The 19,235-nt window shown below is 37.3% G+C and overlaps 2 protein-coding genes across 3 annotated transcripts in view; one reads left to right on the top strand and one right to left on the bottom strand.

Annotated features, from left to right (window-relative positions):
• The window catches only part of LOC141400145 (uncharacterized), a 406,721-nt gene that overhangs the window by 243,848 nt on the left and 143,638 nt on the right, over positions 1-19,235 (top strand). The window lies entirely within an intron of this gene.
• Positions 1-19,235, bottom strand: part of ENGase (cytosolic endo-beta-N-acetylglucosaminidase) — a 73,370-nt gene that overhangs the window by 24,856 nt on the left and 29,279 nt on the right. Inside the window, exons 1-4 of one of the 2 annotated variants that reach the window (XM_073979593.1) lie at positions 8,895-8,970; positions 8,465-8,696; positions 8,230-8,378; positions 5,232-5,409 (exon numbers count right to left, since the gene is read on the bottom strand). In XM_073979593.1, coding sequence (XP_073835694.1) covers positions 5,232-5,409; positions 8,230-8,378; positions 8,465-8,696; positions 8,895-8,955 — 620 coding nt within the window. In that variant the 5' untranslated portion in view covers positions 8,956-8,970. Of the gene's footprint in view, positions 1-5,231; positions 5,410-8,229; positions 8,379-8,464; positions 8,697-8,894; positions 8,971-19,235 lie in introns of those variants that run through there. The other variant, XM_073979594.1, reaches the window with a different exon arrangement.

Here is a 19,235-nt window from a genome sequence, read left to right as displayed (position 1 = left end):
GAATTTTAGTTTATGGTAGAGAATAGATTGAAGTGACATTTTTTGTTTGTTCTTTTGCTTTTTTGTTTTGAACACTATGGTATTTGAACGTGTTATAAGACAAAATGGACGTGGGGGACACCAAAGTGAAGTCATCTGAAATTATAGTTGTACACATATTACATAAAACAGTCATACATATTTTGACTCATATTGAAAAAAAAAAAAACTTTTAAAATAAACACGGCCGACGGCAGTGGTTGAGATTTTGCTCACAAGGCCGGTAAGGTTATTTATCAAACAAATGTATACTGCGAAAAAAACCATTGAATCAACGATTAAAACGATTCATGAACAAAGTGTCAATTTTATTGGCACAGCTATTTGGGCTATGGCGTCGGGTGTTGTTTTCGTTTCTTTGACAAAGGAAATCAAGAATTCTAAAACTTTTTCTACAGGTGAAAGGAGAGAAATCGGGCGACAGGACTATTCATTGATAGTAGATTTATCGGGCTGTAGAATCGAACTAACTCGGGTACCTTCCAGATATCCGGAATCCGAAATTGTATGATTGTTAATCCTAGAACTCTGTTGCACTGTAACATTAGCATTGAAATGCAATCTGTCGGTTTTATTGAAGCATTCTTTCTTTCAGAAAGGATCTATAGAAGCACCTTTTTGTTTACATGGGGTCTATAGAAGTACCCTTTTTTTTCACATAGGGTTTATAGATGCACCCTTTATTTCAGAAAGAGTCTATAGAAGCACCCTTTTCCTTTCAGATAAGGTCTATAGAAGCACCCTTTCTTTCAGAAGGGGTCTAAAGAAGCACCCTTTTTTTCACATAGGGTTTATAGAAGCACCCTTTATTTCAGAAAGAGTCTATAGAAGCACCCTTTTCCTTTCAGATAAGGTCTATAGAAGCACCCTTTTCCTTTCAGATAAGGTCTATAGAAGCACCCTTTCTTTCAGAAGGGGTCTAAAGAAGCACCCTTTATTTCGGAAAGGCTCTACAGAAGCCCCTTTTATTTCAGAAATGGTCTACAGAAGCACACTTTCTTTCAGAAAGGGTCTATATACCAAACCAAAGCACCCTTTCTTTTAGAAAGGGTCTATAGAAGCACCCTTTTTCTTTCAGATAGGGTCTACAGAAACACCCTTTCTTACAGAAAGGGTCTACAGAAGCACCTTTTCTTTCAGAAAGGATCTATAGAAACACCCTTTTTTTCAGAAAGGGTCTATTGAAGCAAAGCACCCTTTCTTTTAGAAAGGGTCTATAGAAGCACCCTTTTTCTTTCAGATAGGGTCTACAGAAACACCCTTTCTTACAGAAAGGGTCTACAGGAGCACCTTTTCATTCAGAAAGGATCTATAGAAACACCCTTTCTTTCAGAAAAGGTCTAAAGAAGCACTCTTTCTTTCAGAAAGGGTCTATAGAAGCACCCTTTCTTTCAGAAAGAGTCTATTGAAGCACCCTTTATTTCAGAAAAGGTCTAAAGAAGCACTCTTTCTTTCAGAAAAGGTCTAAAGAAGCACTCTTTCTTTCAGAAAGGGTCTATAGAAGCACCCTTTCTTTCAAAAAGGGTCTATAGAAGCACCCTTTCCTTCAGAAAGGGTCTATAGAAGCACTCTTTCTTTCAGAAAGGGTCTATAGAAGCACCCTTTCTTTCAAAAAGGATCTATAGAAGCACCCTTTCCTTCAGAATGGGTCTATAGAAGGGCCATTTTTCTTTCAGATAGGGTCTATAGGACCACCCTTTATTTCAGAAAGGGTCTATAGAAGCACCCTTTGTTTCAGATGGGGTCTATAGAAACACCATTTCATACAGAGAGGGTCTACAGAAGCACCGTTTCTTTCAGAAAGGGTCTAAGGAAGCACTCTTTCTTTCAGAAAGGGTCTAAAGAAGCACCCTTTCTTTCCGAAAGGGTCTATAGAAGCACCCTTTCTTTCAAAAAGGGTCTATAGAAGCACCCTCTCCTTCAGAAAGGGTCTATAGAACCAACCTTTTCTTCAGAAAGAGTCTTTATAAGCACCCTTTTCTTCAGAAAGGGTCTTTATAAGCACCCATCCTTTCAGAAAAGTTCTATAGAAGGGCCTTTTTTCTTTCAGATAGGGTCTAAAGGAGCACCCTTTATTTCAGATAGGGTTTAAAGAAGCCCCCTTTCTTTAAGAAATGGTATATAGAAGCACCCTTTATTTCAGAAAGAGTCTATAGAAGCACCCTTTTCCTTTCAGATAGGGTCTACAGAATCACCCTTTTTTACAGAAAGGGTCTACTGAAGCACCCTTTATTTCAGAAAGAGTCTATAGAAGCACCCTTTTCCTTTCAGATAGGGTCTACAGAAACACCCTTTTTTACAGAAAGGGTATGCAGAAGCACCCTTTCTTTCAGAAAGGATCTATAGAAGCACTCTTTCTTACAGAAAGGGTCTAAAGAAGCACTCTTTCTTTCAGAAAGGGTCTATAGAAACATCCTTTCTTACAGAAAGGGTCTAAAGAAGCACTCTTTCTTTCAGAAAGGGTCTACAGAAGCACCCTTTCTTTCAAAAAGGATCTAAAGAAGCACTCATTCTTTTAGAAATGGTCTACAGAAGCACCCTTTCTTTCCAAAAGGATCTATAGAGGCACCGTTTCTTTTATAAAGGGTATATAGAAGCAACCTTTCAGAAAGGGGCTATAGAAGCACACCTTTTTCAGAAAAGGTCTATAGAAGCACCTTTTCGCAGAAAGAGTCTATAAAAGCACTTTTTTCAGAAAAAGTCTATAGAAGCACCCTTTATTTCAGAAAGGGTCTATAGAAGCACCCTATATTTCAGAAAGGGTCTATAGAAGCACCCTTTTCCTTTCAGATAGGGTCTATAGGACCACCCTTTATTTCAGAAAGGGTCTATAGAAGCACCCTTTGTTTCAGATAGGGTCTATAGAAACACCATTTCATACAGAGAGGGTCTACAGAAGCACCGTTTCTTTCAGAAAGGGTCTAAGGAAGCACTCTTTCTTTCAGAAAGGGTCTAAAGAAGCTCCCTTTCTTTTAGAAAGGGTCTATAGAAGCACCCTTTATTTCAGAAAGGGTCTAAAGAAGCACCCTCTTTTTGGAAAGGGTCTATAGAAGCAGCTTTTTTTCTTTCAGAAAGGATCTATAGAAGCACCCTTTATTTCAGAAAGAGTCTAAAGAAGCACCCTCTATTTCGGAAAGGGTCTATAGAAGCAGCGTTTTTCTTTCGGATAGGGTCTTACAGAAAGGGTCTATGGTCCTTAAGATCGAGGAAATAGAGGATTTTATGAGTCGGAAGAATATCAGTGTCGCGGCGGAGCAGGAAACCCAGTCAGGTGTGGACCTGTAGAGGTAGATTTGCTTAACGTAAACATCCCGCTCATAAATAGCTGTTCTCCAGGTTATATGACCAACATTAGCCCGCTTTTGAATGATAAAGTCCTGGGGGACTTTAATGTTCATCATGAGTTGTGGCATTCGGTCCTCGACAATGATCAGGGGGTATAGTGCTGGCTGAGCAGATTTATAGCTCTACATTTTGCACGGCTAATGAGTGCGACAGTTCGTCATATATAACCATCGTGTTACCTGGTGCGACAAATGACGTTACCTAGCAACCCGTAGTTTCTCTTGGTGTCAGACCATCTCCCCATAATTGTCTCCATCAGCAGACCGCACAATTTCATTAGCTCTGAACGCCGCACTTACATACATCAATCATGGGAAAACTAATTGGCTTAGTTTCGAAGAGTTCATTAATCACCTCTTCAGAGTTTTGCTCAAGAGTCAGGGAGCTGACACAGGAAGTTAAAAAGACTGGTCGACATTGGAGCCGGAATAAGTGAATTGTGGCCAACGGCTAAATCACTCTCGAACCCTTGAAAGAAGGAAGAAAGGAATCCTGTCACGTTGAGCGACGTTACACTGTCTGATTAAAGTTATTTTAATCTACAGTTTGTCGAGCACCCCGGGAGTAAAAGGGCAAAGAGAAAAGTACCACGTTCCATTAGAACTCTTCCTGCTGAGGAGGAACAAACAATTAAAAATTCTTTCATGTAAACAATGGATGCCATCAGGAACGTTATCATCCAAAGAGTTGGGCTCTGACGGAATTTTCGTGGTAATGCTGAATCAGTCGGTAGTCGAGTATCTCATCAAATTCTCATTCTGAAACGTTGAACGTTGGAGAATCAATTGTATGTGTGGACGTCAGTCGTACGTGGAATTCACGAACAAGAAATCCAAGCCCCGTATAGTATAACAGGGAGTTACCCACAGCGGGATGATATCTCTGGAACTGTTTAACTTCGACTGAGATGTAGGCAGATATCCCTTAAGTCCCTAACCGGCAGTACTTGGCATCACTTGCATCACAGTCCATTACTAAGTTGCAACTGCCCGAAATCTCGTCCACCAGTTTGCGCACCAATCGACTTGGTGGGTCAGGTACCTCATACGGCATGTAGACTGATGCTAGCATCAAGGCCCTTTCGGAGCCTACTTCCAGCCTCACGACTGTCGTATCGTCATCGCTGTAATTATAGAGTTAAATAAGAATTAAACTTTTCTTCGCTTTTTGTCGGCGCAGTCCTTGATGTGATTTCATAAAAGAAAATCGCAGCCAGCCTGCAACCGTCTTTCATCAGCGCCTTTCACTGTTTGAATGAGGAAATCTCGCGATTCCTCATCCTTGCAGTTGATGACCTTGACGCCTCTGCATACAACTGCCCTACCAAAGCCGGTCTTCCTCTCATCCACATCATCGGAGGTTATAACCCTCCTCTTAAGACCCTCCACTAGCAACCAGTGATCGTCATTGATCCTGCCTTCCAGATCAGACCTATCTATCAATGATCGCCACTAGAAGGTCATCCGGGGCCGTCATTATCCCGGGTCTGTGTGGCTTCCCTCCAACCGGTTTTGGGGGTTTTTGACCCGGGCTGCCTTTGCAGGCCCTCCCTGGTTGAGGGAAATCGAATGGTTTTTATTTAACGTATACGCAATGGAAATCCACTTTATTTCGTAAATGATCATTGATCTGCTTCATTTAAGTCTAGCATTCCAAAATATTTGTAGGTGTTTAGTATAAACAATCATTCCGCATTGGTTTAAACTTTCCCATTCCCTTAGAAACCAAGTCCCAAAGTTTCAATAGATAAATGAGATATATCTCTTAGCATAATGTCACTACCATTAACATAAATTACATGTAAGAGCCAACTTGAAGGCAAATATTTTTCACAGCAAATTACTTACTATAAATTTTCCATTGATTCGGATTCCACTTTACATTCAATGTTAATGAGCCATCCTTCGAAATGGTAATGTTTGCATAATTTCACCATAGCATCGACAATATTGTCTATCATTTCAGTTGATGCCAGAATATCATGTAAACGTTTGGAGCCATCCGCACCCTCTGTAATGAATGTACCTGTGAAAAAGACCGGAGAAAGAGAGGGGGTAATGATGATGAGAAATGGAAATATTGAAATAATGCAAATTTTAATGAAATGCCATACAAATTGCAAATTTACATATGCATACGTACATATGTATATGTATGTATGTTGTGGTTGTTGCAGCATGAAACCTACGTAGAAGCATAGGTTTGATGCTAGGTTGGCAGCCACTGGCCGAAACACTATGGTTTCGGGTCAATTCTGTACGAAAGAACCCGCTGCCGTTGGATTGATATGTATGTATGTATGTAGTATGCGAGGGTGTATTTGTGTGTATGTACACCGCATGTAAAAGAATAATATCAAACAGCATCCCAGTGAAATGAGTTCGTATATATTCCCAATGGTCGCAGGAAGTGGAGAAGATTTTTACGCTCTCGTCCATTTAGTTATATATATGTTTCGAGTATGTATGGTATACAAAATTCACAGAATTCTTTCAACCAATCGTCGAAATTTAACGCATACATTAATACATTTCTGACTGAAATGTTTACTGGGTATAGTTTTGCCTTACCAAATATGAAAGAGATTTATGCCTAACAAGTGTGTGTTTCATTCATAATTACATAGGCAAACGAATGACAATGACAAATGTTAATTAAAAAGCGATAAAAATCCTCATATAATAAGGATTTTTATGCACTTTATACTTTTTCATGAAAATCCATACTTAAAATACAATTTAAATGGGTTTACAACATTGATCCATTTACAAAATTGCAGAGCATATAGCCAAGCCAACAAGAAGCAAACTCATTATATTAAAAAAATAAATAAATAATTTTAAAATAATTTCAATGTATTTTTTAAAATATTTTTTGTTCTTATATTCAATGTTCTACCATTGATGAAAGTTTGCTTTTAGAAGTCAATAAGGTGGCGAAAGGAGATTAAAAGTTTTATAGTACCAAGGAAGACTAAACACCAATTTTCAGCAATTTCCATGGAATATTGAAGTCACAACCTTCAAAATACCGAAAATCGGGATGTACCGTTCTATGGGGGCTATATGAAGGCGTGGACCTGTACCGACACATTTCTGGGGAAAGTTTTATACCACCAACGGCGGGATATCACGTGGCTGATACAACTGGCGACCTCAAAGCAGACTCCGTGCCCGAGACAACTGTTTCACAACGGGCGTGTGTGAAGAGAGTGCGGTCTTTCGAGGATCCACAGCCAAGTTCTAAGAGGATGGTAGTTTAACCTAGGAAGGCCTGCAAAGGTAGCCTGAGGTAGCAATCAATGATAAGTGCGATCCTGAAGGCATGACTAATGAGGATCATTAGTTGTTGGTGGAATGGTGTGGATGACAGGAAGACCGGCTTTTGCAGGAGAGCAATCTTCAAGGGACTCCAAGGATAAGGAGTAAAATATTGCCTTATCCAGATAGTAATTGGCTTTGATTCACTGCAAGCTGGCCGCGATCTCTACTGCCGAAATATCACGCAGAGTTGCAACCACAACTTGAGTACCACCACCTGACTCGGATGTGGCAGAGATTTGAAGCTGATGCGGAAGCAGACCGACAGTTGGAAGTTGGTCTAGTTTAGTAGTTTAAACATCCCTTACTTATTACTTCATTTTATATTAATTTTTGTTAGTCTTAACATTATAATGTAGTATGCAGCCCTATGGACCTAGGCAAATGTGAATTGAAATAAATAAATAAAAATAAAGAACGTACAAAAATAAGGTTTCTGGACTAAGCAGTGGGTGTTACCCCCTATTCTATACGTCAAATGGGTAGAAGGGTATTGCAGCTAAGAAAAGTCTGAATCATATTCAACTCCTGAATAGAGGGTTTTTATGTATCTGCAAGATTTCGTAATGTGGTATCTAAAGATCAAAAGCCTATTGGGAGCATCAAACGAAGCGATGACAAGTGGACGATCTCCACTCCAAAACCCCATTTCCGGATTGCAAGGATAGCAATTATCATCCTTGTGTATATACAAATAGAACATACACTACTGGCGATAGGGTATTTGTTGGTAGGTTTATAAGTAATCCAAGGTTATCTTGGACGATTAATACTTTTTCAACCATATAAATATCCGGATAGTCTCACTCAGGCTATGCTTCGAAACACAACCCCATATTAAAGGACATTTAAGGATTGCCTAGAATTGACGCACGTACGGCTGAGAAGCCAAGTCACTCGTTACCGTAGGACTATAGCATAGGGCTGGCAAACTATCGATATTCCCAACATTATATATTTTCGATATTTATTCTTCACATTATTTAAAAAAAGATACGAAAACATAACTATATTTTTCGAAAATTTTGTACGTGTGACTACGGACTTACTTTCTCACATCCACAAAACCGGAAGCCGCTTAATTTCTATTCATTTCAACAGATTTTTGGTTAATCCGATAATATCGATAGATAAAACTATCTTTGCCATCGGTTAGAATGGAGGAGGATCCCTGAGTAGCACCCCAAGACGGGCATAATTGCACTTTACTCCTGTAAGAACTCTATGGTTAAAAGTTGTGTTCTCAGACCTTATGCATTTTTACGCCATTTGCTCGGCCACTAGAATATTTAATCTACAAATAATCCTTCAAGGTCAATTTGATTGGTAATATTTAGGCAAAAGTCTCTGTATTTGTGTTTAGGTTCTAACTTTACCCCGTTTCATTCGCAACCAAAATACGGAATCCTTATGATTCTGTTAATTGTGGTTACCCACTAATATCCTAATGCTATTCGTCCTTGCGAATGATTTACTTAACAAACATATTTGAAAATTCATTAGTATTATTATTATCATTACTTACCCAATACGGAAACACCATGTTTATGCGCTGCATTTATCCATCCACACGGTGGAATTGTGATATAATAATGACTAAAATAACAAAAATAATCAACAGCTGACCAATGATAAAAACGATAATCGTCATATTTTTTCGACGAGTGATAATGTCTGGAAAGATAAGAAAATTAAAAACAAGAAATTAAAGCAAACAGGAAAAAAGTGTGATATAAGAACATCTTCACACCACAGCTTACCTGTCTTCCAAGTAATTTCCCATCATATCGTGGCACAGTAACACCTTACGTCTATTATGATTGCCGATGGGTTCACGATAATTGCTAATTAAATTAAATTGCCTCTGTAGATAGACTGGTGCAGATCTGGGTTTCTTCGGTGTTGTATATTCATGCCAATTTACATCTTTACTACGTACATTAAATGCCAATAACTGTTCATTTGTGTGAATAGCTTCAGCCTCTAATTTATCTGCAAGAGACAATGAAGTGGACATTGTGTTGCTTAAAGTTTTGTTTTTTTTTTTTTTTTTTTTTTGATAAACAATTGGATGAGGTTTTTAATTCTAAACAACAAGAATACACAAGTTAAAAAATAGTTTTGAATTGTAACAAATGTAATGCGAAACTGTTAGAATGAGCAGGAAAACACGACAACAAATGTATCCACCACTTTCTATTGTAATATATTCTATCGTTTTCTTATCATTTTTGCTATGAAAACCATGCATGTCATGGTATTCATATAGCTTGTAGTCTCGGAAACTTAGATTAATAAAATTTTTGCATAAAACTATTGTAAAGTATGCAACACATGGTCACATACGAGTATGCACGTATGAAACCAGAAACAAGTGAATATCTTCTAGCTTATCGCCACACACAGTGTCTTACTAACGGACAATATGTAATGTAGAAGTTTAGAAATAGAAAAAATGTTTTCAAACCATACAACCACAATAGAGTGGATGTTATAATAATGTTTGAACCTGCCAAAATGGTCATCAGAGACACCATCAGGTTAAATATCATACTTATTTATAGTAGGGAACGGTAGATCCGAAGCAGCCTTCAGGGCGGAATTCTGGAATGTTTGGATATTCTTCCACTGCGGGCTAACATTTGCATACATCAAATGCACCCCATAGCATACACAAACATCGTGATAAGAGGCCAACAAGGTTTCCTTATTAGCGCCCAAGTGCTGCCGGCTACTACTTTTAATGTTATCGCAAATAGCCGTGGCTAGTATGGATGAATTAAGCATGCTATCGAACGTTACATCCAATATCTTGGGGTAGTTTTTGGTCGGAATCAGGACACCATCTACCAATATGTTCAGAGGGAGCAGTGTGGCAGTAGATATTTTCATATTCCTCAAACGGAAGAACTGCATTAAGTCAGCTATGTATGTATTTAACCTATCACATTAGTCGTCAACGATAGGGTCCGATCGTCAATCAATCATCCGCATACATAATGATCCCTATGCCATCTGCAGTGTGAAATTAAAGATAGGTAGAGGTTAAACAGTTCCGATAAACACCTCTCCTTGAGGAACTCCCTGGTTCACTTCTTATTTCTGAATTCCACAAAAGACTGGCGCCCACATATAAAGTTGATTATCCAACGTTTCAGACTCGGCTGTAGGAAAGTCTTCGCTATTTCATTAGCGGGACCAACCTGCCTATTAAAATAACACGCGCACCTCTTCGAATCAATCACTGCCAAACCGTTAAAAGTAACAGTTGTTCTATACTGAATTCGATTTAACCGTTGCCAACAATTTACTCAACCCTGTGCCATTGTTAAATTGCTTCAGGTGGTCTAACCCTTTTTTTCGCTAGCTTGTTGATTTCAAGAGGGAGTTCCCTAACTCTTGGGTCTTTAGGGCTCGTAGGACGAAGTTTATAACTCTCATTTGCTAGTCCCATGGCATCAGCTGGGACAATTTGAGGGGTGGTACTAGTAGGAGTTGACCCTGTTCGAGCATGATGTATGTTTAGAATAAATAAAATCATGTACAAAGCTTAAACAAAAACGCAAATTCTCTTCGAGAGTTATCATGTTCAATTGTAATTTATTGTCGATAGCTGAAATGTTTTTTCAGTTTTTTTTTATCTATAATCTGAGAAATTAGTAATACATATAGCAATTTAGTGTACTTAACCGAAATTTTCTGAACAACTGTGGTAGAAGTACCAGAAGAAGTTGCCCGATATAGACACTTTTTGACCTTGATCGAAGTTAGGAAGAAGTGTTATGCTGTACAATGTTTGAACTAAATCAGTTACACCATATAACATAAGAGGGATCTGAAACCATTGTTTTAAATAGGCACAATTTCTATCGCATCGAAGTGCATATACCCTCGTTAGATATGTATAAATATGAGGGTATAAAAATCAGAAACAGACAACATATTTTCTGTAGCAAAAGGTCAGCCACTTTCAGTTCAACTTTGTATAAAGCACGCACATAGTTACATTATAAAATAAATTTCAAGTCTCAAATAATTTTCGAATTTCGAATTCACATAGAAAAGGTTTTTTTTCCTTTCCTTTCCTTTCCCTTAGTTTTAGATGCTTTTTCTAAATTGAATTCCAAACAAAGTGTTTATTATTCTCAACGGATGGGTGAAAGAAACATCACGTAAAATCAAACCGACGTAGTAGACGTACGTAGTGGGTGGGAAAAACATACCAGAAAGAAGCGCAAAAGAAGAAAAATCATTTGAAATATCTATTGATTTGAACTCCCCCAGCAAAAAAGGATTTTTAAACCCCTGCACTCAATTACACACGTCCGTTTGTCTTGACATAGACTACATACAGCTACATTAAAGACCAGTCGCCAACTATTCCGTAAAAGTTAAAAAAAGGAAATAAACTTGATTGGCTAACACCAAGAATTTTACACTTTTCATCAACACCATGAAATTGCACAGAATCAAACTGATGATTGACTAGATTACGTTGCCATTCACTTCTGCAGCATCAAGCATGTCAAATTGCATGGAAGATACAATGGGGTTGTGGCATTTCACAAAGGTAAGTGGCAAAATAACTGTGGACTAGGGGCACTGAGGGTTAGGGAGTGCATAGTGCAAGTGGGAACCAATTTCCATTGCGCAATATCAAATAGTTGAAAATTGCTTTAATATAGAGTCAATGGAAGACGCATAGATGCTAATGATTGGGATTGCAAGTACGTTATTGCTGTTAATGAATTCTTGTTAACGAAAGAATTTTTTACCTCATTTTGTTTAGAATTGACATTTATCATCTGTTATAAAGAAGAAAATTCGTCATCCCAGTAGAATAACACTGTGCAACATTTTCAAGGTAAGTTTTGTGCAAACAATTTCAAATGAAAGTACAGACGCAGTAGACAAAAACCCTCTTTGGGTTTTGTTTTGTTAGATCGGGTTCGGATTTTATGGCCCTATCTGAACATGTATATATATTGAATTTTTAAAGAAAATCGGGGCTATATCTTTGAAACCAATACGAATCTTTCCATGACATCCGCTGCAAACTTGTAGATGAGAGCAAGAGGAATGTGTTTGGGAACATTATGGACACGAATAACCTCATTTATTGCCTCAAAATTTATAATATATCCAAAATTTCCGTGATTTTTATATATTTCGCAGCGTATCTCCAAAACCGTCAAATCTTCCTTAATGTTATCTTTGGGAGAAATATTCGCTGGAATGTAATACACAACTCTTCAGAACCTATCATTGTTGTAAAATTCCTCTATCGCGTTGTTTCTATCGTATTTTTCAACGACAATTTGATAAATAAATCAACAATACATTGAAATTTCAAATATGAGAATAAACAGCCTGTGTGAACTTTGTTTGAAATATGTTTTGTAGAAAGTATGATATCGTCTGCTGCGTCGGAAAAGGTCGTAAGTTCCTCTCAATAAATTTTTCAGGAGGAAGAAAAAACATTCCAGCGCTTTCTGTTTTAAAGATGTTACTATGGTGGTAAAGGCAGTATTCTTCGTTTATTTATTCCGCTTCAATACCTGTACTTTGTTTGATAAAATTCCGTCCCGTTTGGGAGATAATTGGATGTCTTTGAACTTACGACCTTTTCCTTGTACAGTTTTGTATTTTTGTGGGGACTTACGACCTTTTCCTACAATTTACGGACGTTTTTAAAATAAAATATTTAACTTTACAAAGCAATGTGGAAAGGGTATTATAAGTTTGTTTTGTCGAATATTCGTCTAACATCGCGAAATATTCGCCCTTGCCATTTTTCATATCTTGACGAGATAAAGCAATATATGTGTGTCCGTCCATCCATTAACAATTGTAATAAAACTCCAGGCCTCCAATTTGGACCGATCGTCACGAAATTTTGTTGAGAGGTCGGGTTCCGACCAGAAGTGACCCCATTAGATGTTGGTTATGATCGAAAGGTGTGAAATGGACCAAACCCACAATTTTTACCCGACTTTTTAGCTTTCCTGTAGATCGCAGTAATATTCCGATCGGAGCGAAATTTTAAGAATGATTTGAGTTTAAGACATGGAATGAGCTTGCAATTTAACATGGTGATGAGACAATTATTAGCGGGTTCAATGGACCAAAACTTTTGGGTAAAATCTTATCTTATATATAAAAGGCAATGTGTGTATGTTAGTATGTTTGTATGTTCCGTATAGACTCAGAAACCGCTTAAACGATTTTCTTGAAAATTTCAGAGAGTGTACAGGGAACACCGGTGGTGAAAATAGGCTATATAACTTTTTGCATTTCGGAGGGCATTTCGGGGTACCTCCCCTATGGCCTATTTTTTAAAAACGCTTTTTTAACAAAATTGACTAACATATCGGAGAGAAAATTAATTTGCGAGACAATGGTTGTTGTGTCTCCGATCCTAGGTACTGATTTGGGGCCTGAAGACCCGACCACGCCCACTTTTTAAATCTTCTTATATATAATAGACAATGTGTGTATGTTAGTATGTTTAAATGTTCCGTATAGACTCCAAAACGGTCGGGGGGGTTGTATAACCAAAATTACCGAACCGATTTTCCTGAAAATTTCAGAGAATGTACAGGCAGGATCCGTGGTGAAAACATATTTGTTGAATTTCGGAGGGGCGGGGTTCCTCCGCAATGCCCCATTTTTTAAAAACGAAATCCTAACAAAACTGACGGGTCATCAAATTCCTTGGACCAAGGTTTTATGAACCCTAAGAGCGATTTCGCTTTATTGACACAGGATTCAATGTGTAAATTAAAACGTAGTTTATTATCTAAAATGACACCAAGATCATCAAATGAATCAACATCATCAAGCTTGTGAGAACCGATAAAGTATTCAAAATAAGGAGGTCGACTTCTAAACAGCGATAATTTTTTGCATTTCTTTAGATTTAATGACATACCGTTTATACTACACCAATTTACTAGAGAATGCAAATCATGTTGGAGTTTTAGTGCTTGATTTCGCGAATCAAGGTTGCAGAATAGTTTAACGTCATCAGCAAACATTAAAACTTTAGAAAAATTTATCACAGAAGGAAGGTCATTTAAGTACAGAACGAAAAGTAATGATCCTAAATGACTTCCTTGAGAAACAATAGAGTGAACAGTAATGTCTCTTGAAATTATATTATTGAAAGATACCTTTTGGGAGCGATCTTGCAAATAAGTAGAAATCCATGATAAAAGTGTAGTTGGAAAGCCCATTGTATCCAATTTGTGTATCAATAACTTATGCACGACCGTGTCGAAGGCCATGCTAAAGTCATTAAATATTAAATCTTATATATATAAAAGGCAATGTGTGTATGTTAGTATGTTTGTATGTTCCGTATAGACTCAGAAACCGCTTAACCGATTTTCTTGAAAATTTCAGAGAATGTACAGGGAACACCGGTGGTGAAAATATGCTATATAATTTTTTGCATTTCGGAGGGGGCGGGGTACCTCCCCTATGGCCTATTTTTTAAAAACGCTTTTTTAACAAAATTGACAAACATATCGGAGAGAAAATCATTTGCGAGACAATGGTTGTTGTGTCTCCGATCCTAGGTACTGATTTGGGGCCTGAAGACCCGACCACACCCACTTTTTAAATCTTCTTATATATAATAGACAATGTGTGTATGTTAGTATGTTTATATGTTCCGTATAGACTCCAAAACGGCTGAACAGATTTTCTTGAAAATTTCAGAGAATGTATAGGCAACACCCGTGATGAAAATAGGCTACATATTTCCCTCCCCCATGCCATACTTTTTTAAAAAACCCTACTTTAGCAAGCCTACTTTTTAAATATGTTGTATAACCAAAATTACCGAACCGATTTTCCTGAAATTTTCAGAGAATGTACAGGCAGGATCCGTGGTGAAAACGTATTTGTTGAATTTCGGAGGGGCGGGGTTCCTCCGCAATGCCCCATTTTTTAAAAACGAAATCCTAGCAAAACTGAAACGAACGACTTGAAAATTTCAGAGAATGTACAGGGAACACCGGTGGTGAAAATAGGCTATATATTTTTTTGCATCTCGGAGGGGGCGGGGTACCTCCCCTATGCCCTATTTTTAAAAAAAAAGCTATTTTAGCAAAACTGACGAACGTATCGGAGAGAAAATTAATTTGCGAGACAACGGTTGTTGTGTCTCTGATCCTAGGTACTAATTTGGGGCCTAAAGACCCGACCACGCCCACTTTTTTAAATAGCTTATATATCAAAAACTGCTTAACCGATTTTCTTGAAAATTTCAGAGAATCTACAGGGAGGACCCGTGGTGAAATTAGGGTATATATCCTCCTCCATGCCCTATTCCTTTGAAAACGATATTTTAACAAAACTGAAGAACGTATCGGTAAGAAAAATAATTTGGGGACAATGGTGGTTGTGTCTCTGACCCTATGTACTCATTTGGAACCAGACCACGCCCACTTTTTAAATATCTTATATATCCAAAACTACTAAACCGATTTTCTTGAAAATTTCAGATAATGGATAGTGATGACTCCTGGTGCAAATAGGCTATATATTTTGTTGAATTTCTGCGAGGGCGGGGTACCTCCACTTTGCCCTATTTTATTAAAACTCTGTCTTGGCAACAAAACTTACTAACGTATGGTTTAGAAAATAAATTTGCGAGACAACGATGGTTGAATCTCCGACCCTAGGTACTTATTTAGGGCTTAAAGACCCGACCATACCCACTTTGTTAAGTATGTTATATCTCTGAAAGTACTGAGCCCATTTTCTTTAAAATTTCCGAGAATGTACACCATGAACACCCGTGGTGAAAATAGGCTATAAATTGTTTTGAATTGAATTTTTTTTAATCGGAGGGGACGTGGTACCTCCCCCATGCCCTTCTTATTTTAAAACACTTTTAGCACGCCCATTTTTTAAATACGTTATATCTCCAAAACTTCTGAACCGATTTCCAATTAATTTTCAGATGATGTACAGGGTTGGCCACTGGCGGAAATAGGCTATATAAACTTACGAACGTGTCCGTTTTCCCAACCCGTGTTACATATTTTAGCATTAAGACCCGATCACTCCCAATTTCTGAAATATGTTACAAATCAATGGAAATACCAGATGTTATGCATAACGAAGCTTTGATCTTATTGGAAAACAAGTCTTTAAATTAGAAGGCAACATATCGATAGCTATAGCTTTATTAGGTATACATTACATATATAAAAGAAGGTACAAGTACGACACAGTCGACCCTCAATATGCAATATGAAATAGAAGTTATCATCTGGAAGGAATGAACGATGGCACATAAAAATTCAAAAGAAGCTTTACAACGATTCTTGAAGGATTTAAGAGCAATTCACGTTTAGATTTTAGACAAACACTTTCAGTTATACTATTCCAGCAGATGAAATAAATGCATGCCTCAAGTCATCAGTTAACATACCGCCAAAATTTTATATAGACGCCAACATTTCCGAAGATGTTTTATTTATAGTCACTTGCAGTTCCCGACTAATTTGCGATGCAAGAAAAATATAATTTACTTAAGAAAAGGTAACATAAAACTGTTTCAAGGGCCAGCAAGGCGGACCGGGCCGGCTAGTACATATATAAAAGACAATGTGTCTATGTTTGTATGTTCCTAATAGACTCAAAAACGGCTGAACCGAGTTTATTGAAAATTTTAGAGAATATACAAGGAACAACCGAGGTGAAAATAGGCTTTGTATTTTGTTAAATTTCGGAGGGGCGGGGGCAGGCCCTATTTTTTAAAAAACGCTTTTTTGCAAAAGTTGTGAAAGTATCGGTCAGAAAATTAATTTGCGAGGCGGTTGTTGAATCTCCGACCCTAAGTACTTATTCCTTGGTGGAAGTAGGCTATATATTTTGTTGAATTTCGGAGGAGCGGGTTACCCCTGTGCCCTATAAATTATATATATTCTTGATCAGAGTAAAATTCTAAGTCGGTATAGCCATGACCGTCTGTCTGTCTTTTGAAATTATGATACAGCTAGCAATTTTTAAAGAATTTGGTATAGAAGTTTCTATTACTTCTAGGATGTTTCGTATTGACGCCTTCATATAGCCACCATAGAACGGTACCTCCCGATTTCCGGTATTTTGAAGGTGTGGCCTCAATATTCCTCCGAAATGGCTGACATTTGGTATTTATTCTTCGTTTGGGGTATAAAACTTTCTCCCATAAATTTGTCTTCATATAGCCCCATAGAACGATGCCTCCCGAATTTCAGTTTTTTGAAGGTTAGGTACATTGTTTGCCGAAATTGCTGAAATTTGGTATTTAGTCTACTTCATAAACGAAAGGAAACTAATTGAAGTAAAATTCAATACAACTCATGGTGGAGGGTATAACAAGTTCGGCCTGGACGAATTTAACAACGTTCTTACTTGTTATTGATAGTCACTTGCATATCCCATCTAATTTGCGATGCAAAAAAAATATAATTGACATAAGAAAATGTAACATCAATGGTTTCAAGGGCCAGCAACGTGGACCGTTTCGGCTAATATTAAATATAAAACATGACACGTTGCACTTTCGATATTGTATTTTTGTCTTACAACCTTTTCCTACAATTAAATTTCATGATTAATTCCGTTAATGTACATACGTGGTTTCTTAGCTACATTGTAATTCCAAATAGTGTCGTTCTTTGTCTTTCCAAGTATTTCTGCCCCAACTCCCTGCATCTTTTGTTTTTGTCCGCAAAACCATGCAGAATCTTCAGCATGTAATGTCTTCCTGCGTTTAGGAAGTTTATCATCAGAGTTTTCAGAATCACCGTGAAAATCATAGGGAACTAGACCCATGACACCATCGTCTAATTTCATTCCAAATTCATACTGCTCTTTGTTAGCAAAAACCATGATGTCTTCTTAGTTTAATAACATTTCAATCAATTATTATTTTAGAATCATTTAATAATATAAGCATTGCACTTACCCGTCCGTTAGAAGGCATTACTTTATTGAATTCAGAATACAAACTAATCTGGTTATGTGAATAAATGTCCCTAGAGAAACCACAAATTACCAGTTGATAAAGTTAAGTAAGATATACGACAGTAAAAACAGTAAAAATTTTGATTGTTTTTACAAATTTGTCAATATATGAGGTATTTGAACACATACAGCATCACAATTTGTATCAATGAAAAGGCCAGAAGTCCATCTTTCATAATCAGTTCGCCTATAGGGGAAAATAGATTTCAAATGTAAATTTTCGTTGCAATATAGAAATTATCACATTTTTGTTCAAAAGTTTGGTCCACAGGCTCCGCCAAATACCATCCGATTATCATCCAAAGGTGTAGGCTAGTTCTTTACATTGTACCCCAACCATGGATGACGTTAAACATTATATCTGAACTACATAAGCTGTAGTATTCTTTTAAAGTATACATTTTCCTGTGGACTTACGACCTTTTCGTATTCAAATTTGTACGTTTTGTGGACTTACGACCTTTTCCGACAATGGCAAAACATATAGAAGAACGCGACATACTACTATTTACTTTGTATCATACGACGTGTTTTGACTTGTACTATCATCCTGTAACAAAAACGCGATTTCCAAAAAAAGTGGGACTTACGACCTTTTCCGAAGGAGCAGACGATATGTTTTACAGTTTCAGAATGTTCTGAAGAATTGCAGAGGACATTATTTGAAGAATTTTTGCTAAAGGCTACTTGGTTTAACTTCCAGAAATTATGTCATCTTTCCTATATTTTATCAATTTTGATGCGCTATATGCGGGTTTTCGTAGTTCGTCTGTTTGACATAGAAGTTCTACTACTATAGGACTACAATATTGCTGAAGACCGCAAAGCAAAATTCTTATTAGTTTCTGAGATAAAGCACGGATCAATTAAAAAAGGGTCGTTTTAGCCCGGTATAGATGAAGCCATAAAATCCAAACCCGACCTAAAAACACGAAACGCAACTAGGGGTTTTGTAGTCTTAATATGTACTTTCAGAAAATGTCCACTAAAACTTGTTTGCATTTTCAGTGTTGCACAGTATAATAATGGCACTTGAGCAGCAGTAGTGCGATTCTCTAACTCATTTTTTGAGTTACCGACAAATATCGATAAAATTATATCGCAAAATTATGAGTGAAAAGTTCAAATAAAAGTTGACAGCACTCTTGATATCGCTAAAACTTTGCGATTACTTTTTAATCGTCGTTAACTTACCGAAAAACATCGTTAATTACCGATTTTATAAGCATTTTTATTTTACCGATATTTGTCGGTAATTCAAAAAATGAGTTACAGAATCGCACTACAGGTCCGAACACAAGGCTAAATAAAAATATGACGAAGAAATCGCAATAAAAATTTAGAAATTCGAAAACTTTGAAAAATTGACAGACAAGAAATTTACTTTCATAGTCCAAAACCACATGTTCAGGATTTACTAAAGGATTTTATGCTAAAAATGTGACGTCATCTTCTTGGAATTTCGAACTCACGGCCATGTACACAAGGCGGACATGTGTACTAGAG

Source organism: Musca autumnalis, unplaced genomic scaffold (genome assembly GCF_047663935.1).
Source record: "Musca autumnalis isolate F117 unplaced genomic scaffold, ASM4766393v1 scaffold_3, whole genome shotgun sequence".
Classification (NCBI taxonomy): Eukaryota; Metazoa; Arthropoda; class Insecta; order Diptera; family Muscidae; genus Musca; species Musca autumnalis.
Note: the sequence above shows the minus strand (reverse complement) of the source record. Positions and strands in the feature narration are given on the sequence as shown.